The following is a 25,471-nucleotide window of genomic DNA, read 5'->3' on the forward strand; positions in this document are numbered from 1 at the left end:
ACAGCCTGGCCAAAGAATTCCTGGAAAAACATATGACTGAATATTGTTGGAGGGAGATCCAAAATGAAGGAGAAAATAAAGTGTCCTACTGCAATACAAAAGGTTGCCTTGAATTCAAACTAAGTGCTAATTAATGAAGTTAAAGGTGTCCTCAGACACAATATGCAATATTAGATGAAAGCTCTTTGCCCTTTAATAAATGTATTTGCATCACAATTATCATAAAGGTCGTCATGCAGGTGTTTATTAGACATCTGCCGTGTATTTGAACCTATGTCAAGTTAGAGCTGAAACAGCTCTGTGCATTTATGTGGAAACAGAGACCTGAGACTATGCAACCACCACTGACTGGGACTCACCATCACCATTCACAAGACTGCAGAAAATAAAGGACACTGTTACTTTTGTCTCAAATTGCCATTTGGAAAGGGAAACAAATTTAGATTGATCCCCTAAGATAAGAGTAGGTTTTTGTTCTATCAGCTGGTGAGAAGTAGAACCCCATTCAGAGAAATCCTGTCCTGAAGAGAAATGGAAGAACTACTCTCTTCGCCAAATCTCTATTCCATAATGGAGCACAAAACCATGCAGCAATTAGTCATGTGAATTAGCCAAGAAAATACCCCTGAAATCAGTCTGCAGGACTAGCAGAAATTTAATCCCAGTATATTGTTATTTATAAAGAGAATATCAATAACATACACCTAACATCATCATTAACATTCAACATTGTTCCCTTTCCTTCTTAATGAGGCTTACATTTGCCCTTTAACTGTAATGTCGGTGCAAAATGGCAGTTTGTTCATTATGAAAGCAACTTCCTGCCACCTTTTTGGCCAACCTGGCACCTATCACAAGGAGAAAAACTTCCTACCAAAGCTAATGACATTTTCATAGTAGAACAGATATAACCAGGTGTTAAAATGGGTCACATGTCTCTTGCCTTCTGGTCTCTCCTACCTGAAGGTCATCAATTATAGCTTACTCATGATAAATCACAGGATGCCTAATATAATAAACCAACATGTTAGACCATCCAGTCTAAACTTAACTACATAACACTGTTTATCAAATCACTCTTCTAAACTATGAACTACGTGGCCAGGCAAAGTTATGAAGGTGAGACAGTTACATTATACACAATAATTAACTTTATCTCACATTCACTAAGAAAGAATGGAATAAAAAAATTGTTTTCCAGAATTAATCAATAAACAAACTTTTACGTCACACGTAATAAGAAACTGAGGGTGGGAAAAATTGTTTTCTAGAATTTATAGGGGATGTTAATAGAATTATTCTATCACAGTATGATATTAAAAATGTGACAGTGTCTCAGCTAGAGAGTTTTTTGTGTTTTTTTTTTTTTTTTTTTTTAATGAATAGCAGTCTATAAAACTTCAGGAAAAACAGAATCTAAATGATGAAACAACAGAACATATTTTGGTAATTATCTTTAGTTGAGAAAAGAGTACAGGAACTGTCTGAGAGTGGATATGCGTTTTTGTCTGAAGGGTGACAGGGTTGAAGCAGAATCTGCTCTTTTTGAAATCTGGTTTGATTTGCTCATTCAAAAATAGTCAAAAAGTGGCAGTTTTCCTTCCCGAGTCTTCAAGGGCTATTATCTCCCCACTTTCACCTGGCCTCAGAGAGAAGCAATCACCTCTCTCCTTTTAATAATCTTGAACCAACTGCCAATTTTATATGAATTTTCTCTTCATACATACACACACACATTCATACATACACACAAACATTAAATATTACATAACTTGCCTTCTGAGGCTTTTTTTTTTTTTTACTGAACAGACTAAAAATAAACAATGTTATCATTGGGACCATAAGGTACACAGTCCAGTATTTGTTGAAGGAAATGGTTTTGCTTCTCAACCAATACCTTAAAATAACCTAATAGGTTGCTAGGTAGTTAAAGCTGGCAGCTTTCCGATCAATACCACACCTCTCTGTACCTGTGTTTATAAATGGCTTTTACAATAGTGTTTTTAAAGATACACACTATTACAGAGTCTAAATTCTTTTTAAATTATATAGAATACGACTGCATTATATCAATACTACTTTGTCAAAAATACACTTTTAAATAACTTATTCCCCAGCCTACAACACACTTGGACATTTTAGAGAAAAATATTACATGCTAATTCTGACTCCATTTAATGCAGACCTCTGTATTTCAAAGTAATTATAATTTACTGAAATTATATAAAAATTAAGAGCTATTTAAAATTGTTAACTTTTGAAAGCATAAGTTCGTTATTCGACCTAATTGAACAAAATTTCCGAAGTATCTATACTAAATGTCTATCTAGCTATGTACTAGACGTTGTGCCAAGTGTTGGAGATTCCAAGAAAAATCATCATTCTTAAAATGAAGAAAGGAACTAAGCAATGAAAGAAATTCGAAGATACATAAACGTAAAAATGCTCAATTATAATTCATGCATTTAACATGTTTTGTTTTGGAGTTTTCCTATGGCCCCACTATTAGAAGTACTACAAAGCCACGAGCAGCTACAGCTAGTAACTGGCTTTGAGAATCACTTAATATAACTTACCTACACCTCCCAGGTATTAAAAATGAGATCTATATTAACTGCGTGAACACACCTGGCTCCTTAGAATTTAAATGATAAACCTGGAAGTGTTGTCTTAATTCATTCTTAACACTGAATGGGTCAAAGTTTTTCTTCCTAGACTGCAAAAGTTCCAAGATTTCAGGCTGCTTTTCTGACAGGGCCAAGATTTTATGAGTCATCTGCAACAGTTATGCCTACCTGTCATCAAAATTCAGATCCAAGTCTGGGATACTCAAAATCTGTTTGAACATTAGTAAAGACGTACTTCTATGCCTCCATGACATGCATATATACCGTGTTTCCCCAAAAATAAGACCTAGCCAGACAATCAGCTCTAATGCGTCTTTTGGAGCAAAACTTAATATAAGACCCGGTCTTATTTTACTGTAATATAAGACCGGATCCTATATTAATTTTTGCTCCAAAAGACACATTAGGGCTGATTGTTCGGCTAGGTCTTATTTTCAGGGACAGTGAGTGTGTGTGTGTGTGTGTGTGTGTGTATACACATACACTATATACACACACATACATATATGCATATATATACATACATATATATATACATACATACATATATATTTTAACTGAATACATTTTTCTAAATCCTCAGTCAAAAATCTTCTCACAGATGGATGAATGTCTGATCATGGATAAAAAAAAACCTCATACCTTAAATTACAAAGGAGTATACACAATAATACATAAACTTTCAATTAGAATATCCAAATATTAGGGTTAATTAGTGCTAGGTTAACGCCTGGCCTTTGCATGTTGAAATAACCATACAATCATTTTGAAAACAAGTTACATTGTATTCAAAAGACTTTGAGATACCCTTAATATGCCCCCAACAGTGAAGGATGAAGGCACCAAGGAGAAGAGAAATATATCATATAATGATTTGGCCATTATTGTAGGTTGAATTGTGTCTCTACAAAGTATGTTGAAACCCTAACCCCTAGTACCTGTGAATGTGACCTTATGTGGAAATAGGATCTTTACAGATGTAATCAAGTTAAGGTGAGGTCATAGCGCATTAGGGTAGGCCCTAATCCAATGACTGACTTCCTTGTAAGAACAGGGAAATCTGGACACAACACAGACACACAGGAAAAATGTCATGTGGAGACCAAGACAGAGATAGGAGTGATAGATCTACAAGCCAAGGAATTCCTCGGATTGCTGGCAATCACTAGGAGCTAGGAAGAGTCAAAGAATTCTTCCCTGGAGGCTTCAGAGAGCACGGCCCTGCGGATACCTTGATTTCAGACTTCTGGCCTCCAGACCTGTGAGAGAATAATTTTCTGCTCTTTTAAGCCTATGATTTGTGGTAATTGGTTACAGCAGTCCTAGAGGACTAATACAGCCAGCAATGACGGGTAATTCCACTGCCAGAAAAAGTCACCTTACAGACACTGTATTAGCATGCAATTGGGGACAAAGGTGGCTTGTCTTACCTTCACATCTACACTGTTGTTGGGAGGCAGACCAGGATTCTCCGCCTGGCCCTGTCACTTACAGGTTGTGCCAACTTAGGAAAACAAGATAAATTCTCTGAGCATTAGCTTCCCCAACTATAAAACTGGGATAATATAATTTACCATCCAAGAGCATGGTGACGATTCTGCATGAGGTACACGAAGCACTTTGCAGAGTGCACAGACTCGTGGAAGCTAATAAAAAGTACTTGGATTTTGTTAACGAAATGGACTTTGTAAATCATAAAGTTGTGTTGGTGGAGGCTGGGAGACATTTGTATAGGGAAAAGGAACCTGCTGGATTCAATCTTCCTTAGACATGTTCTTTGGCAGTCATAATTAAAATAAGCAATACAAAAGATGGAGACTACGGTATGGAGCCCAAATCCGGTATTTCGCATTACAGACCTTGGCTGTGTTGATCCATTGGACTCTGGGGAGGGCCCATTCCTGGGTGAGGTGGCCGCATTCCAGTGCCTTTCATGGATCCACAATGGATATCTTCTACAATCCCCTTGTCGTGCATACCATCAATGGGCTGAAACATTTAACAGACATCAGTCACATACTTCTTTAAGGTACAGTATTTCTACTTGGAGTTTTAAGAGCCCTCCCCAAAGACTTCAAAATTGAGGCACAATCATCTATATGACAGTCACATATTTTTACACCTACATTACATATATTATTATACATGACATATATTTTATAGGTGGGGAAAAAATTATAAAAGACTATACTGATAGGATCAGCAAAACTATCTGTAAGTCAGAAGTTACAGAAGACTGTAAACAATAGAATTTTTTTTTGGAATGTCAAAACCTGAAAATAAAAAGAAAGGCCTGTTCTCAAAGTATACAAATATAAACTGTGCTGTCATAACCTTTGCAGTTAAGTCCTAAAATCTGCTGTATGTTGAAGTTAGTTCAAAGTCTGAAGGAAGACTGTTTGAAATGTCTGCAATGACTATTTTTTGGTAATTTTTTGGTCATCGGAAAGAACCATGGAAAGTTTAAAAGTTGAAACCAGAAAGTTCCATGGCAATTGGGAAAAGACAAACAGACATGGTAGAGAAGTGAATGGGGGTGAACACTGGAGAGAAGAAGTGTGAACTAGATGTATATACTACAGCGAGAGGAAGACCAAAAAAAGTTCAAGGCCCAGTGTGGGAAAAAATTAAGAACACCGGGTCTGGAAACAGGACTAGAGGCCTAGTACCTAACAGACACACAATAAATAGCTATTGAATTGACCTTAATCCAATCCAGAATTGGGCAACGGAGCATGTGTTTGAAAAAAGAAAAATCTATTCCTCCCCAAACTGGGATAGCAATTTTCAAAACAGCCTGAAAGGAATATTTCCAGGAGTTTATAGAAACCAAATGACTTCAAGCAAGAAAGTATGAGTGTTAGCATTTTTGGAGAAAGGAAAGTTCATTTCTGCAGAGTCAAAAGCATACGCTTGAAAAGAGGAAAAATTTACCATAAAGAGGATGTTCAAAAGAAAAATGGGAAGAATTTGGTATAAAGAGTGTCTCTGATTCTGTTAAACAGTAATAATAGAGATGAAATCAAAGCAGCACAGCAGATGTATTTAGGCCACTTGTTTATTTCCAGTTAACGTTGAAAAGCAAAAAGCTGAAGCTCAGAGGGAGCAGGAGGAGAAAGACGAGGAATAAAGCTGCCTATAAAAAGAATCTAAGAAAGTGAAGGCATCTGGTCAGCAGGTGTGAACTTGAGCACTTAACCACGTCCTCACGCAGGGAATTATCTGAGGGGCTGGGGGTTAAGGCAATGCAGGATGTCAAAAATTACAAAACTGGCAGAATGAGAGCAAAACAAAAAACAAAATAAGAGCATTGATGGGGGTAGAGAATATGAGAAATTGGTAACAAAACAGAAGGGATCAGAAGAGATAATTATCAATAAAAATAATCCAGTGCAAAAAATGTAGTGCTAACCCAACACTCGCTCATACATTTAACTTTTAAATGCTTAAACAATAATAAAGGTTAACTGAGTATTTCCTTCAAATTGTATCTTTAATTTTGGAGGTGAGACATCCTTAACCTCTTCTGAAATTATTCAACCTGGACTAAGGTTTATAAGTGACAGATCAGATCTATAATGTAGTTCCCAAATTAATATAATATGAGCACAAGACAATTTAATGGCTTCAGTATGTCTGTATGTTCAATATATCTGCTAAAAAATATGACATGGAAAACAAGCAGCTTTATTTCTTCAGATACTTGACAAGCTAAAAAAGAGGGAGAAAACTTGGGGATATTATAGGGAAATCCAGGATATATTTGTAAATGAATAGAGGACGTTTCAGAGTAATTAATAGTGACAATATGATTCTATTATGGTAGCAGTTATTTAAAAATCACACCTGTATATATATATCCCTGTGCTTACATAGTATTTTTACTAAACATGGAGTTAAGTAAGGTATGAAAAGCATGTACAATGAGCTGTTAGCTGGGGTGAAGCCAGGATTAACTGTTCCCTTTATTTATCTCAGCATGGTTTTACTTTTCAAAATAAGCATATATCACTTTCCTGATTCGAAAATCATCAAATAACAAAATTTGTAAAAAAGACGATGTTCTCTTCTGAACTATAGTGCCTTACCTTAAAATTGACCTACAGTCCTACACAATTAGAGGAAAGACTTGCTCTTTTTGGCAGTAATCTTTGTGTTTTAAACCAGTCTCTTCCACGGCTTGCCAACATCAAGAGAGATCCGGTCACCCTATGCACCTGTGACGTTGTCCAAAAGGGATGTAAAACCTCTGCCTCATCAGGCACTACCTTCAGGTAATAGGCAACAGCCTCACAGAATTTCTTTGGCTTTTGCTAACTTTCAGAGCAAACTGTCACAGAGGTTCTTGTTTCCTTTCTCAAAAGGCTGTTCTCTCTTCTCCGCATCTCCTGAGAAGGCGCGATGCTAAACTCGTAGCAATGTGATCATCCCCACAGCAACAGTCCAAGTCTCATAAATAGAGGATTATAACCTTAGTCCAGAAACAAACAACTGGACCTGAGCTCTGCTAAATCAGACCTCTCTTCCAAAACCAGAATAAAGCCACTTCCCAGGGAGAAAGCAAAGTGTATTTTAGGGGTCCCCTAAAAAATTATTTCAAATCTTTAGGAAAGGACTCATTTTTCTCTTACTCTCTGGGATCTGATTTTTTAAATAAATACCAACACTTTTAGTGAAGAACAATTTTCAGTTATGTTCATTCATGGATGATGTTAAGTTATTTAACACATAGTCTGGAAAAAGAAAAAAATCAAGACACGCACTTACATACTTACTCACCAAGCCAAAGTACCTGCAACCCACAAACCACAGAATTTAACCGAACTGCATATTCTATCCAGTATTTTTAAAAGGCCAAGATCTGCTCTTCCTGACTAATACATCTGTAACAATAAAAGAGCCTCAGAATGTATGTTTTTAATAATATTCAAGATAAGACAAAGACCTAGCTTCTCTCGTTAAAAAGAGTAGAAAACAGAGGGGCAGGGGTTATCAGGGATATGAGCCATCCACGACTCACAAGACAAGACTAAACAGGAGAACAAACTCTTACCTTATGCATTTGATGCATGCCTTCCTGTGGGAAGTCGGCAGATCCCATTGTAGGCATAGGATGCGAGACACTTGGAGGTCCAGGGCTTGGCCCCATCATACTGTGGACAGAACCTGGGGATGGTCCAGGTCCTGGACTAGGTCCGAGAATTGGTCCAGGAGAGGGTCCGGGACCTGGTGAAGGCCCTGGGTGGGGCATGGCGCCAGGGTCTGTGGGCGTGGACATCTACTTCTCCTGTCTCTGCCAGTCGGTTCAATGATACTGAGTTGAAAAGAAGAAAAGAGAAAGGAATGTTTTAAACATGATGTTAAGATCAGAATAAAACAGTTGTTAGTATTTGATGGTGCCATTTCTACAACAAACATCAAACAGAACTGCCCTGTCTGGTCCAGATGTTTGAGTGTGATATATATCCATCTGCCCTAGTCTTTATGAAGACCACTTGTTTAAAAGAAAAAACACTGTAAATGATTCCCCAGAAAGATATAAATCATCTAAGCTACAAAAAAAGACTCACTGGAGAAACTCAAATTTAACACATAAGCAGAATTCTAAACAAGTTCGAAATTTATTACTAAGTCAACAGATGCTCTCCAATACTTACTGGCTTGGGCACCATACAAGTCATTAACCCCCAAAACCATTAAAATATAAAACCCCGAACAAAGTATCCAAACAAGACCCATTTTCATAAGTAAATGGACATTCAAAGCTTCACAGAGAATTCCGGATTGTTAAGGGGTTGGGGGGAAGTACAGTTTCATAAATTAATAATAAAAAAGAATTCGTGATTATGGGAATAGCAAAGGTTATGGGAATCATACAAATATGGGTTCAAATACACATATTATATAATTACTAGCTGAGCGTGAAATACAACAACAGTACATGTTAAAACACAGCTTTCTGCCTGGCACAACAAGCAGGCATTTATTATTATTATTATTATTATTATTACTGTAAAATTAGTATACAGATTACATAGATTCCAGGTATTCAACATTATAGATATTTGTATACACTACATAGTGTTTACCACTGTAAGTCTAGTCACCACCCATCACCATACAATTGATCCATCCCCTTCACCCATTTCGCACTCCCCCAGCCCCTCCCCTTTTGGTAATAACCACGAATCTGTCCACTGTATCTATGAGTTTTTGTTATATTTTCTTTGTTCATTCAGATTCCCTGTCTAAGTGAAATCATTAAGTATTTGTCTTTCTCTATTTGACTTATTATACTTAGTATAATACTACCCTCAAGGTCCACCCATGTTGTCGGAAATCGCAAGAGTTCCTTCCTTTTTATGGCTGAGTAATATTCCATTATAGATAGATAGATAGATAGATAGATAGATAGATCTCACATCATCTTTATCCATTCACCTGTCAATGGATACTTAGTTTGCTTCCATGCCTTGGCTGTGGTAAATAATGCTACAATGAACATAGGGGTACATATATGTCTTTCTGAATTAGTGTTTTATTTTCTTCAGCCATCTTATTTAGCATTATTTTTCCCACCACCTCTACTGTACCAGAAGAGATCAGAAGGATCAGTTTAAGATGTGGTCCTCCTGCCAGCTATTAACTGAAGACCAGTTGGGCAGTTGAGGATTTGCCCTAGGACTCTCTGTGGTCCAACATTCCTAAAAGAAGTGACCCCTGACTTCTGGATCAGGACCCACCACAGACAAGGTACACAAATTCCGGTTCTCCAATTTCAGCAAAGCAATATTCCATCACCCACACCACTCCAAAACTTCTTGGCATTTCCACTGGGGAGCTGCCTCATAGGATGTGCAAGACTACATCTTCAATTATGAGCCAAAACAAGTAAATAAGCTCTTTTCCAAATTCTGATGGAGATCAATGATCTCAGCAAGATAGCTTACCGCCACCAGTAATAGTAATTGTTATATATTATGCTATCTGGAGGCACACACCTGTGTGCACACAAAAACTCTTCTGCTGTCAACCTACAAAATACTGAATAAGACTCTAAGCAATTTGCTTAACCATTACTTAGTAGCAGGGCTGGAGTTAGGGCCCACTCACCCATAGCAGAGCTCTTTCCGCAGTGAAATGAGAGGTTAGAGGGGAAATATAAAAAAACCACATTAGTTCCATTCTTAGCTACCTACTGTCTGCCACCTCTCGCTGAGTCTCTAAAATGTGAAGGTCAAAAAGGCAGAGTGTGGCTCTTCATTCCTAAATCCCCAGCACCTCCAATCAGCACGTAGCAAGTGCTCAAAAAAGATGTCAATGAACTGTGGACACAAGTTCAAGGGCAAACTATTAAGAGAGTCAATTATTTTATAAATAAAAATTAGAGAGTAATCAGTGTCTGAGGTGTGTTCACATAAAATCTTAAAAGTATAGGCAAGAATTTAGGGTAGAAGTCAGACAGAGAAAGACAAATACCATATGATCTCACTTATCTGTGGAATCAAAACAAAAAAAAAACAAAACAAAAGCCACAACAGTGCAATAGTATTACACTTTCAGTTATTCTAGGCACTTCTAGGTTTCAGTTATTCTAGGCACTTCTAGGTTTCAGTTATTCTAGGCACTTTTCTTCTTTAGCATTACAGCCTGTAAATACTTATGTAGAAGCCTATGATGACTCCTTGAGGTATTTTAAGTCACTATTTTAAAAACCTCATTTAATTAAAAAAAAAAAAAAAGGTATCCAGAGCATGTCTGTCTGATACCCCTGGTTCTGAATCTCGTCATTTTCAGCCTATGACTCTGAACTACAGCTGATACATACATGGCTGGCCTTCTTTAACTGATAACTGTAAAGACATCCTTATCTGGTTGAATGATCCTTAAACTTGAGAAGCAGAGAGATGCAAACATGGACTTATATATTCAAATCTCCCATTTAAAAAGTACTACAACTTGCCATGCATTAAACAGGCACATTTAAGGCACCCGGCACCAAAAGAACCGTAAGGTTCACCTCAGCTCTGTCACTGCTGGTTGTGTGAGCCTGAGCAAGTTACTCAATCCCATGTGCCTCTGTGTTCTCAACTGCAGAATGGCAATAATAACAGCACCCACCTCACAGGGTGGGTAGTGAGGATTCAATGAGACAATGTGACCATGCTAAACACTCAACTCTTGTCATTTTTACTGCCACCAAGGACATGAAGGTAGAGAAACCTAGTTTAATTGCTCAGCTTTACAGAAAGACTCCATGGCAAAAAAAAAAAAGGCTTTTAGGAAATTTGGTACTGTATCAGATGGAAACTTTGGGAGTCCTCCTTTCTATAGCAGACTTCAAAATGTTTCTACAGTTAATACAACTCAGCACAAATACTCCGATAACTTGGCTTGCCATGTGCTTCCTGTGAATCTGCTATCAGAGTCACAAGCAAACTCCTTTTCTAACTAAACACCACAAGATCATTTACTGCGTGGGTCTATTTTCTACTCCCTCCAACAGATTATATAAAAACTTCTATTTACAGAGGCTGGGGAACTGAACACAGCCTGCTGCAATTAGACATGCCCAGTGTGTCACTACCTATCCTTTAGGTTTTATGCCTGTCCCTCAGGCGGCTTATAAAAGTTGAGTTGCCCAACTGGATTTGCTCTCTATTGACAGAAATCACCTCTACAACAGACACTCTTGGTCTGCTAAATGAGTAAGACTCTCCCTGGTATCTTCAAATGGAAGACAAATTACATTCTTTAGCTTATCTCCTACTCCCTCTCCAACGTAAACAATTGTCAGAGGTACAGAATGTGTCTGCTTTCCCTTTAGGCCTCACTTTAGAAGTCAAGGAAGAAGTATGCCCTGACACTCCTGAGGGGCATCCCAGGGCAGCGAAGAGAGGAGGGGGTCTTTACCAGATGCACCCTTATGCTTGATTTTAAGAAACAGGGAAATAAACTCATTAAAATACGTAAATCTCCCATGAACAGAATTTCTGTGCATTCAATTCCCAATTTGCCTAGGACACAAGATATTTATGCAAATAACAATTCTGTGCATTCAACGAAGATTTAAGTGGTTTCCACAGGTTGAAAAACTAAATCTAATAAAGTGTATTTAACTTGAACATGCCAAGAAACTTTAGATTACTAAAAAAAAGTAGGGGAAACAGGAGAGGGACAAGCACTGAAAAAAAATTAACAATAAAACTTTTACTTTCTACCATAAGGTCTTTTCTGCCCCCACAAAACCCCCAAACCTTTTTCAGTTCCTATTTTGAATGTTGCTTTAGTCTCTAAAAGGAAAAATGAATCAAAATGAAAAGGAAAATGGTAGGTTATATCTGAGTGGAGCCCAGAGCATGCAAGGACTGAAGAGTTATTTGTTCGTTGTGCAATTCCTCCAGTCAAACTGTAATTCTCTGGTGGTATCTATGATGATGTCAATTCTGGTGATTTATAACTTTGAAGTAGGTTTGAGCAGACCACCCCAGCCAAAAAGACACTTTTCACACATGAATAACGCTAAAAAACGGGACATAAGAAAAATGAAATCACAGCTATCTCTAGATAAGTGGACATACTTATACTTATTTTTGTCCTGAAATATTAGTGGAGGTATTTATAAGCAATTACACTTTTTATTTAAAAAGGGGGGGGGGGGGGAAGGAACAGAAACAATAACAATAAAAGGTAGTATTAACTTAAAAAAAATTTTTTTTCCTTATTTTGACTTGTCCTAAAAGCCAATTCAAATAAATGATCTTTGTCAAGTAAGGTTGTCATCTCCCTATGAAACCTGAGATTTGGGGAAAAGTTCAGCAATGCTGTCAGATGCAACCTCCTTCCCAGGGGCAGGGATGGGTCTGCTCTATTTGAAGGAGGTATCTTCTTTCCTCCTTCTTTCGTGGCCTCCTTGCCCACTTTGTCATAAAACACTATCTGCCCAAATATTTTCATTTCTAATGAAGCTTGACTCCTGGAAATACAAAAGACATGAGTAGGGAGTAACAAAACGAATTCCCCCCAAATGACAGGGGCCTGGTAAGGAAAGACAGAGGCACTGGAGCTGGGTTAAAAACAAACAAACAAAAAAACCAGAGCCCTCTCTTCTGGAAATGATCCAGAAAATGCACAGGATTGTGTTTATTAGGATGTGAAGTATTTGTTATGTACAAGTGTCCAGATAACGGAAACTTCATACTTTAACCTATCCAGAGAAAACAACACCCATGGAAGGTCATCCTACAGCCCCTGCACCTCTGAATCCTATCAGTGGGATCAAGCCAGACTACCAGAAGTCCATACAAGGACCATCTCGTCTCCACCCATGACATAATGCCACAGCTTCAGATTTGATGCCAGGGTATGTAAAAAGTAGGCCGCGTGGATTCTGTTACTCTAATTATTATGAACAAACGTCATCAGTGCCTATATCCTGCAGTGAGTGCCTCTTATGATAACGATAATTTAAAAAACTAATTCCACAAGAGAAATCTACTTTATACTCTTATGTTAGAAACGGGTATTCTGTCCTCTGTGAACTGGGAAGCAACTTCCTTCTGAATGATGAGAATCAGGTACCTGACCCTGTCTCCTTTCCTGACTGCCAGGAAACTTGAGTTATGTTGGAAGCTCAGATGCAGCAACCAGGAGAACTCTGGTGGCCCCTACAAGCCTGGCCTCGATTTCTATTTCCCTTTATATCTGATTTTCTACTTCATAATTAGTTCACTCCAGGTATGTTTCTTGGAAGCCTCCCCGAATGCTTTTCACAATAAAATGGGGTAGACATGAATAAATCAACAAACAGAATGGCTTGAGGAGAGCAAGCCGATTCGAGGAGTGCGTTTTGGCGATGGAATGTGCTGGGTTGCAGGGGGTGTGTGGATGGGCTTGAAACTCTTGAAAGGGAATGCAAAATCATGGGGGATAGTGCTTTTTACCTAGGTCTGCAGCACGCACCAGAGTCCCCAAAGGTTAAGAAGCACTGCTCCAGGATTCTGTAGCAAAAAAGACTAAGAATCTCGGCCAACTGAGTGAAGGCAGATAAGGGAGCCAGCGAGGTACAACAAAAGGCCAAGTCAGCCCTGGGCTTATACCAACCCCATGCTTCTGCGCAGTAAACAGTCTTTCTCATCCAAGTTGGACCATCACATTACTCATCTGGTTGCATATTAACCTACCAGATGGTCTGCTGAAGCTACCAAGGGTCTGCGGCGGCTGCGGCGGCTGGGGCTGCGGTTGTGTCTGTTGCGGTGGCTGCTGCTGCTGCATGCCAGGCAACGTCCTTTTCCCCTGGACTGCAAGCTGCAGTGTTTCAGGGAGGTGCTGGCCCCGGGCCAGCATTTTGTAAGCTAAAATCTGAGCTCTCAGCTGATGCAGCTGGACAGGACTAAAAGGCGAGGGACCTCTGTTGGGCTGGTTCATCGCCTGTGGATCGCCCTGGATCAGGGGCCCTGGTTGGTTCGGTGGCATCTGGGGCGGGGTCGGGCCGCCTCCCGACGACAGAGGGCTGGAGATATGCTCTGCAGCTCCCAAGGGAGATGGGTGCGGTGACATATAACCTACGAGAAAACACAAAAGGAGATCACAGGCTGCCCCTGATGACCCTGGAATAGAGGCATTCCTGAATGTTTTGATAATTTTCTACAACAGCACTGTCTGATAGAAATTTAAAGTATATAAAATGTAATAATTATTTAATTACATATAATTTTAAAATGTACATATACAATTAAAATTTTCTAGTAGCCACATTAAAAAGTAAAAGAAACAGACAAAACTAATGTTAATATTTCGTTTAAATCAAAATACCCAAAATATTATCAATGAAAATAAAAAATGATTAAAGAGATTTTTTACATTCTTTATTTTTCATGCTAAGTTACAGCACATCTCAATTCAGACTAGCCACATTTCAAGTGCTCAATAGCCACATAAGTCCTACAAACTAAATTGTTAGTGGCTGTTACACTAGGACACCTAAAAGGAAGGCACCAGGGGTTAGTATTACACATTAAAAGCAGCTCCAACCTGCAGAACAAAACCTGAAGGTGTCTACTATATCACAATGTGAAATGAAGGGTCTCTTATGGGGATAACAAATAGTATTTGGTTTATTACTATGCATATTATGAATAACTTGCAGTTATTGAGGGTCTCCAGTGTTGTAGGCAGTATGCATAGCACTGTACACACTATCTTCGTTGAGTTCTCTCTCTGGAAACAGAGCCTGATGGAAGGATTAAGTGCAGGTGATTTATATGGAAGGTGCAGGGACACTGGCAGGGGATGGAAAGGTGATACAAGGAAGGGAAGGCAGCCAATAAGGAGTGTGTTATTAACCCAGCTGCTGCAGTGGGCGCCTAAAGATTAATCTCATGCAGAAGCTTTGCGACAGAAGGTAAGTAACTTGCCTCCAAATTATCCTAGGGAAGGGGTGACGAAGCTGGGGTATGTATACTCTAGGGACCATCAGTCACTGCTTATGTCACTGGCTATGACTCTAAGGATAATTAGTTCCCAGGGACTTTCCATGTGTTGGTAAGTTGGACATAAACAGACTGAAGGCAAGATGGTGGCCCAGCCAGTGGCTATCAGGCTGGTGGGAGCACAGAAATGGTAAGGAGAATGAAACAGATATGAATGGAGCATACATTATTTCTTTAATCCTCAACATCCCAGAACATATATATATATATGGTCACCTTATGTTTTTAAAATGAGGAGATTGAGACTCAGAGAGTAAGTGAGTCACCCAAGGTCACGCCATTAGATCTTGGCAGCTCTCGGATTCAAACCAAGCTTCATCTGATTCCAGTGAGTATATTCTCTCCATGGTCTAACATTAATTTGGTTTTATAAAAATACCAACATTAATTTTGGTTTTAAGTTAAAGACTGAGAAGTTTAAAAAATCTTCTAGAACATTATGATATAACATAAAAATGAGAGTAATTTGTTGGGCTATAAGAGATCTCAAGGGGAAATTTGAAAGTACTTTTCTTGGTGAAAAGAAGTCAGAATGCACAAAAATGTCAAGGAACTAATTTCAGAAGATGAACTGTACAGCCTGGCCAAAGAATTCCTGGAAAAACATATGACTGAATATTGTTGGAGGGAGATCCAAAATGAAGGAGAAAATAAAGTGTCCTACTGCAATACAAAAGGTTGCCTTGAATTCAAACTAAGTGCTAATTAATGAAGTTAAAGGTGTCCTCAGACACAATATGCAATATTAGATGAAAGCTCTTTGCCCTTTAATAAATGTATTTGCATCACAATTATCATAAAGGTCGTCATGCAGGTGTTTATTAGACATCTGCCGTGTATTTGAACCTATGTCAAGTTAGAGCTGAAACAGCTCTGTGCATTTATGTGGAAACAGAGACCTGAGACTATGCAACCACCACTGACTGGGACTCACCATCACCATTCACAAGACTGCAGAAAATAAAGGACACTGTTACTTTTGTCTCAAATTGCCATTTGGAAAGGGAAACAAATTTAGATTGATCCCCTAAGATAAGAGTAGGTTTTTGTTCTATCAGCTGGTGAGAAGTAGAACCCCATTCAGAGAAATCCTGTCCTGAAGAGAAATGGAAGAACTACTCTCTTCGCCAAATCTCTATTCCATAATGGAGCACAAAACCATGCAGCAATTAGTCATGTGAATTAGCCAAGAAAATACCCCTGAAATCAGTCTGCAGGACTAGCAGAAATTTAATCCCAGTATATTGTTATTTATAAAGAGAATATCAATAACATACACCTAACATCATCATTAACATTCAACATTGTTCCCTTTCCTTCTTAATGAGGCTTACATTTGCCCTTTAACTGTAATGTCGGTGCAAAATGGCAGTTTGTTCATTATGAAAGCAACTTCCTGCCACCTTTTTGGCCAACCTGGCACCTATCACAAGGAGAAAAACTTCCTACCAAAGCTAATGACATTTTCATAGTAGAACAGATATAACCAGGTGTTAAAATGGGTCACATGTCTCTTGCCTTCTGGTCTCTCCTACCTGAAGGTCATCAATTATAGCTTACTCATGATAAATCACAGGATGCCTAATATAATAAACCAACATGTTAGACCATCCAGTCTAAACTTAACTACATAACACTGTTTATCAAATCACTCTTCTAAACTATGAACTACGTGGCCAGGCAAAGTTATGAAGGTGAGACAGTTACATTATACACAATAATTAACTTTATCTCACATTCACTAAGAAAGAATGGAATAAAAAAATTGTTTTCCATAATTAATCAATAAACAAACTTTTACGTCACACGTAATAAGAAACTGAGGTGGGAAAAATTGTTTTCTAGAATTTATAGGGGATGTTAATAGAATTATTCTATCACAGTATGATATTAAAAATGTGACAGTGTCTCAGCTAGAGAGTTTTTGTGTTTTTTTTTTTTTTTAAGCTCTCATCTACTCTCACAAACCTATGGCCAAGTTTTTTTTGTGTGTTTTTTTAATTAAATGTATTGGGGTGACATTGGTTAACAAAATTCAGGAAGGAACCCTTTAAGTTCTTTGCAATTAAAGTGGATAATGGCCATTTATGATGTTAATATGCCATTTAAAAAAATCACCATGTAGCTAATTTTATCTGAGTTTCAAGTTCCTTATCTACAAAATAAGCATAATAATAGCTGGCTACAACCTCAATCTAGATATGAATCAAATAAAACATTACATCGGAAGACACCTGGTGTGCGGATCATATAAAAAAAAAATGTACATTATCCCAAGGATCCTTCTAAAGACTTCAATTCCCACCCCAGACTTGAATCCATAATCTGCCAGATTAATCTAAAATATATTTTGTTCATGAATTCCCTTGCTCAAAACTTCCGAGAGACAAGCCTCCAATACCCATTGGATAAAATATTCATGCTTTAGCCTGGAAGTCAAGTTTTTCTACCGTCTCCAATTTCATCTTCTGAAAATTCTACCCAACTGGAACCTTTTGTCCTGGGCAATGAGGTCAAAACTGGTATATTAGTCTTCTCACAGATTCTTCAGGCTCAGTCCCTGGGATTCAGAACTTTCTGATCTCAGATGATCCCAATCCACCCCACCCCCACCCTCCACTGGCAGCAACCCTACCCCATCTCCAAGACCTTATCTATCCCATGTACCCAAGAGGGCTCATCCTAATCTCTCCCTGTATCACATGGCCTGTGCAGTTTACCATTTGCTATTCATATGTTTACATGTTCAGGTACATTCCTTAAAACACATAAATTCTCATCGGCCGATCATTTACTTTTTATAGAATTATGGATTTTGCTTAACAGCATTTTAGAACATGTAGGAATACAGCACAAGAGCAAACTACAAGAGAGTTGCAAACATTTTTGAAGATATTATGTGCCCAGTTCAAAAGCACAGGGGGAAGATGGGAGAGGGCATGCCTCATGGATATTCAATTTCCAAGTTCGATGACTTATCTCCCAGTGGGATGGAAAAACTGGAATATACAACATCAAGTAGCTTAAAAAAATGTCCAATCACCCTAAATAAGAAAATCACAATTTAAACACAAACTGATACAGGATTTCCTTTGGACTACTATGGCATTAACCTATAAACCCACATATCCCAATCCTTTTTGGTCAGAGGGTTTCTTTCTATTTATATACTTTGAACTCCCAAATTCCGAATTCAGTTAAAAAAAAAAAAAAGATGGGGGGTGAGTTATAATTGCATTTAATGATTTTTAAATGTTAAATTTACTTCAACTTCGGTGGATTCCATTCATCAATTTACAAAAGGCCGTATTTTAATTAGGTCAGTTTCTAAAGTTTCTAAAACATTAGTGCTTGCGTAGAGGAAGGTGATATGTTGGTATAAGATTGGTGCTTAAGTTGATGTTTATACACCTAAAACTACAATAGAATGTTGCTATATTTTTTTAAAGATTGTAAATCATAGAGGCATATGGCCTGATTATAACTGTCTGAAATGTTCTGAAAGTCTTATATATCTAACAAGACAGCATAAGTCATACATACTAGGCCTGAGTTACATAATAATGTATTATAAATTCAGAAGTCTTGAAGGGTAAGGCTTATGTCAACATTTCACTCAAAATCCTGTATTCCATATTGACTCATAATTAAATGTTGTTTATATCTAACATTCAAAAGACCTAGCTATTTAGCTCCTGAATTTTGTCAGCTCTATGATATGTTTTGCTAAAGTATAATTATTCAAGTATCTTTTACTACATCTTTAAAACTTGTATTACTTAAAGTCTCTCTCTAATATATCCTGAATACGTTCAAGGAAAAGTGCTGTATTACTATGAGAAAAAAATAAAGTCATAATAAACAGTAATAAAGTGGTAAAGTTTTCCAAACCCAGATTGCAAGATCCCATTTAAATTGGTGATATATACCTTACGCAAATAAATACGCTATCTTTCCTAATGACTCTGGCAGAACTAAGTTTTAGACTCCTATGTTTCCTGGTAAATATCAAGTCTCGGTTTTCTATTTAGAAAAAATAAGTACCCCAGGCCTTCCTAAATACTCTACTAAATAACTTACCACCATCTGTACTTTCTATTCCCAACTACTTATGGAATGATCCACGACTTTACTAAGTGACTAGAAATTAAATATCTATAATGCAAATGCTTCCAAAGATGACAGAAATTTCAGAATCCTCTGTTGGTCAAAAACAATCTACAGAACACATTTAAGGAAATGGAACAATTTAGAAAATAATTCTTTTACATAAAAAAGGGACAAAAAATCAGAAGTAGCTTCCAAATGTGGCTTTTACATTGGGGAAATTTTCTCATCTGTTCACAAGAAATGCTGCAGAAATGTGACTCATTTATAAGAGAGCTTTCTAAGGCCACTCATGTTAAGAAACAAACTGTCCATGAGTTCCCTTAAAATCATCTTGAGCAGAAACTGAGACTCAAAACTTCTGGTGTTAAATCAGGTCCTACCAACACACCCTCAATAAGCTAGTGCTGGGAAATACTCCTCAGTGTTATGTTTGTGATAATTCAGTTGTTTTCATGGCAGCATGTCAAGACGTCATAAATAGTGATTTATTATTTCTCTGGAGTATCAAAAAGCTGCTGACCTAGGAGAGTTTGACAAACAAAGGCCTTGTTTACAAAGGAAGACTTCTAAAGGGAAAAAAAAAGATGAAAACACTGGAGGACAGCACCACTTTTATAATTTATGAAAGTTTTCTCTTGCTCCAACACATAATAAGCCTTTAAAAAGAAATGTCAAAATATTACAGTAATATAGGGGGTATCCCAATTATCTCCTAGAAAAGAATGGGATATGCTGTTATACTGGTCTGTGAAATGAACTACTTTAAACTTAAAAGAAAAAAAGTTTTAAATAATTATTCGCCAAAGTCTTCTAGTTATACTGCCAGAAATATTTTAAACAGAATTCAAGCATTAACAATATAATACAAGGCAGAGGCACTTTTTTTTTTTTTTGGTCAATTCCAAGCCTCAGGTGTTGGTCAAAGCCCTTTTCAAGAAACTTGACGAGAAATGCTGAAAACCCACTTTAAAAACGAACAAAAGAAAAGATCTAAGGCTGCTTTGAACACACTCTTGCGGTGAATATTTTCTGTGAAACACCACAGAGCAGCTAGTCCTGAAGCTGGGATGTAACTCGTGAGAGAAAGGCTGCATTGAAAGAAGCACTCCCTCACCTCTGCCAATTCTTCAAGGGTTCTGATACCCCAAACTCCTATTTTATTTTACAATGTTCTTTACCAATATAGCATCTCTCTTTAATGATCCCAACAAAAGAAATGGAGCTCAGTCTACAGGTTTGGGTTTTTTTCCTCAGTCCACTTCAATAAATATCTTTTGTACCTAATTGGTATCTCCAAATCCCTTCTTTCCAGTAGCAAACATTTGAGTTGCCAGGGAGCTTTTTAAAAAAGTCCAGGAGAATAAAAGGGCAATTAGATTCCTAAAAGTGTGTCTCAATTTGCATGACAATGCACCAACTTGAATTCAAAGCTGCCACACCTCTTCTTCAGCAGTATGTTAGCAGTAGGTTGGATGCATACCAAGTCTAGTGTTGGCAAACAAGCCTTGGATAGTGGTCCCCCAAATAACTGGTGGAAAATATTACCGAAAACATCTGTATGTGCATATATAAGTATACACACACATGCATACAACACTCAGCATGGCTTTTATTTTAGTACAGCTCTCAGTGATTTCTGAGTCTTAGTGGTTGAACAGGAATTTACTTCTCGACATGCAAACAATATTTCTGCTCATACCAGCATTCTGTTCCTACAAGCATGGCACAACCAGGTATAAATAAATAAATCCTTGGAAATGGAAGTTTAAAATTTACCTTTACTATTGGTAACACAGAGATGTTAAAAATAACCACTCAATGCAGTAGACAAACTTCCTTACGCTCCATTACACATACTTAGGAATACAGCCTACATAATGGCAATGATGACACCTCTCCATCAAATTCTAACCTGGGTCACTTTACTGTTTCAAAAGCACCAAGGGGAGGGGGAAAAGGTGACAATCTTGCAAAACTCTCCCCAAAGTTATATAAACAAAAGCGGGGAGAAGCCCAGAATGGGCTTTGTACCCATGTGCCACTAAAATTACATAACAGCCTGTGCAGACATTAAAGAAGGCATGGATTCTGCACAACACCCCCACTTCCCTCGACTCCCGAGCCTGTTTTCTTCTCTTAAAAAATCCAAACCCTGCAAGACCAAGTGGACGACTCTAAATACTTATTTTATTGCTACAGTAAATCCTGCGAGAGTTGAAGGCACGTTTAGGCCCGAAGTTTGAAAGTGCAACAGCCCCAGAGCGCAGCGACTCCACTCTCCGGACCCGCAGGAGAAAGATATGACAAGCGACAACAGCCAGCAAGGCCTTCGCCTTCCTCCGCATGATGCCTCCCTCTGTAAAGTTTTCCACGCGATCGATCGGAGGGAAGGAGCCCGTTTCCTCCGCCTGCCTGACTGCAGGAAAAGAGAGCCGGGAGACGGGAGGGAGTCGGCAGGGAAAGTGCTGGAAAGCTCCGCACACAACAGGCGGCGGCAGCGAAGGTTGCTTACCTGGGCGACGCGGAACAAAAAGAGAAGCCGTGGCTGTGCTGCTGGCGACCCGAAGCGGGTCTCCCCGCCGAAGCCCTAGGCCTGCGCGGGGTCCCGCGGCCGGGCCCCCGCCGCCGCTTCCTCCCTCGCGCGCGTCATGTCACGGCGATCAAACATGTCTGTGTGCGCTTCGCTGCTGTGACTTCCTGATTCTCTGCCGCTCGGGCGCGCACACTCACACTCACAGCCACACTCACACTCCACCCCAACCAGCCCCCTCCTCCAAATCTTGCCAGGTCTTCCCCGAGCTCCGGGGGAGGGCCCGCGCCCTGCTCCCAACGCAGTGGACCGGGCGCGCACAAAACACACACACACTCACGCGCAGACACACTCGCGCCGGCCCCGAGGGCGCCGAGACGCAAGCCGCCGGAGCTCGCCGCCCTCTCCTACCCCTCCACCCCCCCCACCCCACTTAGCTGCCCTGCCAAACTTTTTTTTCCTGCCTGATCCGCGTCCAACTTCCCTCCCCCAACCCCCACCCTAGCAGCCCAGCCAGCCCCGCGCTCACCAGGATCCGCCGCAAACAGCAACCCGGATAAAAATAATAATGCAATCCTGGCGGCCGGGGCAGGGGCGAGCGCCCAGAAACTGGCAGGAGGCGATTTCCCCGCGTGTACCGGAAACCGGTCCGAGTGCCCAGAGAAGGGCGCGGGTGTCTCCGCGAGCCCGCACTGCTGCGCCCGGCCCCTCTCGGTGCAACTACGCCCAGGCTGCGAGGCCTGGTGCGGGGCACCCTTGGCACTGGGCTCTGGTGCGCCCCGCAGCCGGAGGGTGCCTAGGTGCTGGCGCGCCGGACCGGTTATTTGGGGAAGTGCATCTCGACACCTTTGCAGATGGCATGGCCATGTTTTGCAACACAAACGGGAGGAGGGAAGAGGGCCGGCCGGATAGAGGGAAGAGCAGAGGAAAAGGTAAAAAAGGTTGGGATGGGAATAAAGCAACTCGAAAGCAGGGAACGAGAAAGAAGGGGTGCGTGTCATCGTCGGGAGGAGGCTCCCATCGGGTCTCCCCGCCTCCAGCCCTCGCCTCTCCCCCCCCATTGCTTCCCCACCCCCCCAGCCCCCCGCAGCCCTTCCCCTTCTCCGGCGAACGCCACCGCCACTGCCGGCGTGCGCGCGGGTACTGTTTGTGACAGGCAGAGAGGATTATCTGGATCATGGCCTCCCGGCCCGCAGCCACCGTGGCTCTCCCGGGCCCCAAAGCGCCCCTAGCACCCAGACGATTTGGGGCGATCTACACCCGCGGTTCCCGCGGTTCCAGCTAGGGGAAGGCGCAAAGCAAAACAAGACAAACCCGGGTGCAGGGGGAGGAAGGGGAGGAAGGCAGGGTAACTGAGCCCGGCTGGCACCTCCGACCTCTTTCTTTGGTGTCTCCTCCCTCCCTCCCAGCAGTGCGGCCCGGGCCCGACACCCCGAACTTCAACACCCAAGCCCGCGCGGCTGCCAGGTACCAGGGGCAGGGACGCCCGCAGAGCCCCGGGCACAGCTCCCCGGCGGCCCCTTCCCCTAAAGGCCTGCCTACCGGTCAGCATTCCCATCCCCGCCCGAGGGAACGCGCAAAGTGGAGGTGACACCTCCGATCCGGCACGCACCGACCCCGCGGCGGTGGCAGCCTTCTGCTCGGCGCGCCAGCTCAAGCTTCTCCTGCAGGGTTCCGCTCAGGTCTCCGCAGCCGGAACCCTTTAAACTAGTCCCCGGGAAGCGGGTGGCAGCCGCTTTGGTTGGCGCCCCGCCGCAAGCCCGGGCTCCTTGCCTCCTTCTCCCGCTCCTCTTCCAACTCTTCCGGGGAGGACTGCTCGGGATGAACTGTCGCGTTTCCATCCTCCTCCTGTATCCTCCTGCCTTCCCCTCCTTCCCACCCCCCACCCCCTCCGGCTTTTAAGGGGTTGGCGGGGGGGGGGGGGGGACTGCAACCTTGCCGAGAGTGTGTATTGCAACCTTGAGTTGGCAGCGCATCGCTGACTGCCTACCCAGGGTCAAGGCTGTGGTGTGTTGGGAATTCCCCCCCACCCCGCCTCCTTGAAGTAGTAATTATTACTGTTATTATTAGAACAGCAAGGTTCGGTTGAAACTTTCCCGTTTCTTCCACCGCCGCCCGGGTGCTGTCGTTAGAGCATTCCACCTGAGGCCCGCGGGGAGGAGGCGGGCTTTTTTTGTTGTTGTTGTGGCGGTTGGCCCGCCTATTTGTTTTGGTCTCTGTGCATGCACAATAAATAATAATTAGGATAATAATGAATAATCCCCGGCGAAGGCGGCGCGGTGCCAGAGGGGTTTGTGCGGCGGCTGCAGCCGGGGAGGCCGGAGGGAGGGGAAAGAGGAGAAAGGAGTTGTAAGTTATATTTACCTTGCTCGCGAGGAGTGTGCTGGCTGAATCTCTTCCCTCTCTGAGTCACCCAGAGTACAGAAACAGAGGGAGAGAGGACTAGATTATGAATATGACTTCATTGATGACAGCCATCCCCTCCTCTTCCTAAACTCCGGCTCCGCCCCGCGTCCCACCCTCAGCCTCCTCCACGGGCGCCGGAAGACGCGCCGCAGTTGGCCCCGCGCGCCGCTCCTCCCTGCCCGCCCCAGCGCGGGTTGGTGGGACGCGCCTGTCACTCGACCCGCTCAGCGACTCCGGGAGCTCCGGGGGAGGAGGGGGCGGTGTGCAAGAATGTGGACGGAGACAGCTCTACTGTATGCGTGGATCGGTGTGTGTCTGCAAGGCGCCGGCTCTCGAGCCGTGTTTGTGCCTGGAGCAGAGAAACTGCGCAGGACGCAGAGAGCCCCAAGGCTTGATGGAGCTGGGCGCCCGTTATCCCTCTCCGGGTGGACCTCTTCCAGGGGCGCTGCCGGGCTCCTCCCGGGAGGCTGGGGAAACGGAGGAGGCAAAGCGAAAGGGGGAGGGCAACCGTAGTAATAGCGTGTAGTAGTTTGGGGGTATGTGAAGAAGGTGCTGGAATTTAACGGTGCCTCCGCCTGCCAGAGCGAGCCTGCAGAGGGAAAGGGAGGGGACAGGGGAAGGGCTCCGAGTGGCACCGAAGCGGTTTGTGGCATAGTGTTGACTGTGGGGGCGGGGGGAGGCATTGTGCCGGCTGAAACTTTTTCTCACTCCCCCCGCCCGCCACCCGAGGCTGCAGTTATAAATCGGCCCCCTTCTCCCCCATCAAAAGGAAGGAGGGCACAAAGAACATTCCTGCCAAATCTACCTCTTTTCTAAAGGACTGCAAGCTTCCAAATGCCAATGAGGGGAAAACAGCTGAGAGGCTGAACGCCTTATAAATAAATAAACCCGCCCTAAACTGTCTGTTTACTTTGTGGACCAGACACAGCACTTTGACCTCCCTCACTTGTCATCTTCGGTAAAATATATTCAAAAATTTGGAAAAACAACCCTGTGGGGGCAGGGCGGGCGGGTTAGGGGGCAGTTGAAGCATAGAATCTGCTTTTGATTTAAGAAGGGGAGTAAATCTCTTATTCTCTACAGACCATAGAATCTTCTCTCCCACCCCACGTTTAAGACCAATTAAGGCTACAAACAGTAAACTGCTGGCACTTCGCGGTTTTGAGACCTCTTGTTCCAATTTTCCTTGAAATACAGTACTTTGGCAGGAGGAACAGGTCAGTGTTTGCTGAGACAATTTTATTTTTAGTTTTATGAAGTGTGAAAGAATGTTAGACTTTAAAATCAGGGGCCTATTATTTTAGACT

At 41.5% G+C, this 25,471-nt stretch overlaps 1 protein-coding gene across 9 annotated transcripts in view; it reads right to left on the reverse strand.

Moving 5' to 3' along the window:
- The window catches only part of SMARCA2 (SWI/SNF related BAF chromatin remodeling complex subunit ATPase 2), a 165,177-nt gene extending 140,918 nt beyond the window's left edge, over positions 1-24,259 (reverse strand). For 2 of the 9 annotated variants that reach the window (XM_074330507.1, XM_074330503.1), the window contains exons 1-3: positions 23,371-23,746; positions 7,681-7,941; positions 4,487-4,616 (exon numbers count right to left, since the gene is read on the reverse strand). In XM_074330507.1, coding sequence (XP_074186608.1) covers positions 4,487-4,616; positions 7,681-7,905 — 355 coding nt within the window. In that variant the 5' untranslated portion in view covers positions 7,906-7,941; positions 23,371-23,746. Of the gene's footprint in view, positions 1-4,486; positions 4,617-7,680; positions 7,942-21,740; positions 22,730-23,370; positions 23,747-24,122 lie in introns of those variants that run through there. The other 7 variants (XM_074330509.1, XM_074330505.1, XM_074330506.1 and 4 more) reach the window with 5 other exon arrangements.
- Positions 24,260-25,471: the final 1,212 nt, after the last annotated feature.

This window comes from Rhinolophus sinicus, linkage group LG04 (genome assembly GCF_036562045.2).
Source record: "Rhinolophus sinicus isolate RSC01 linkage group LG04, ASM3656204v1, whole genome shotgun sequence".
In the NCBI taxonomy this organism is placed as follows: domain Eukaryota; kingdom Metazoa; phylum Chordata; class Mammalia; order Chiroptera; family Rhinolophidae; genus Rhinolophus; species Rhinolophus sinicus.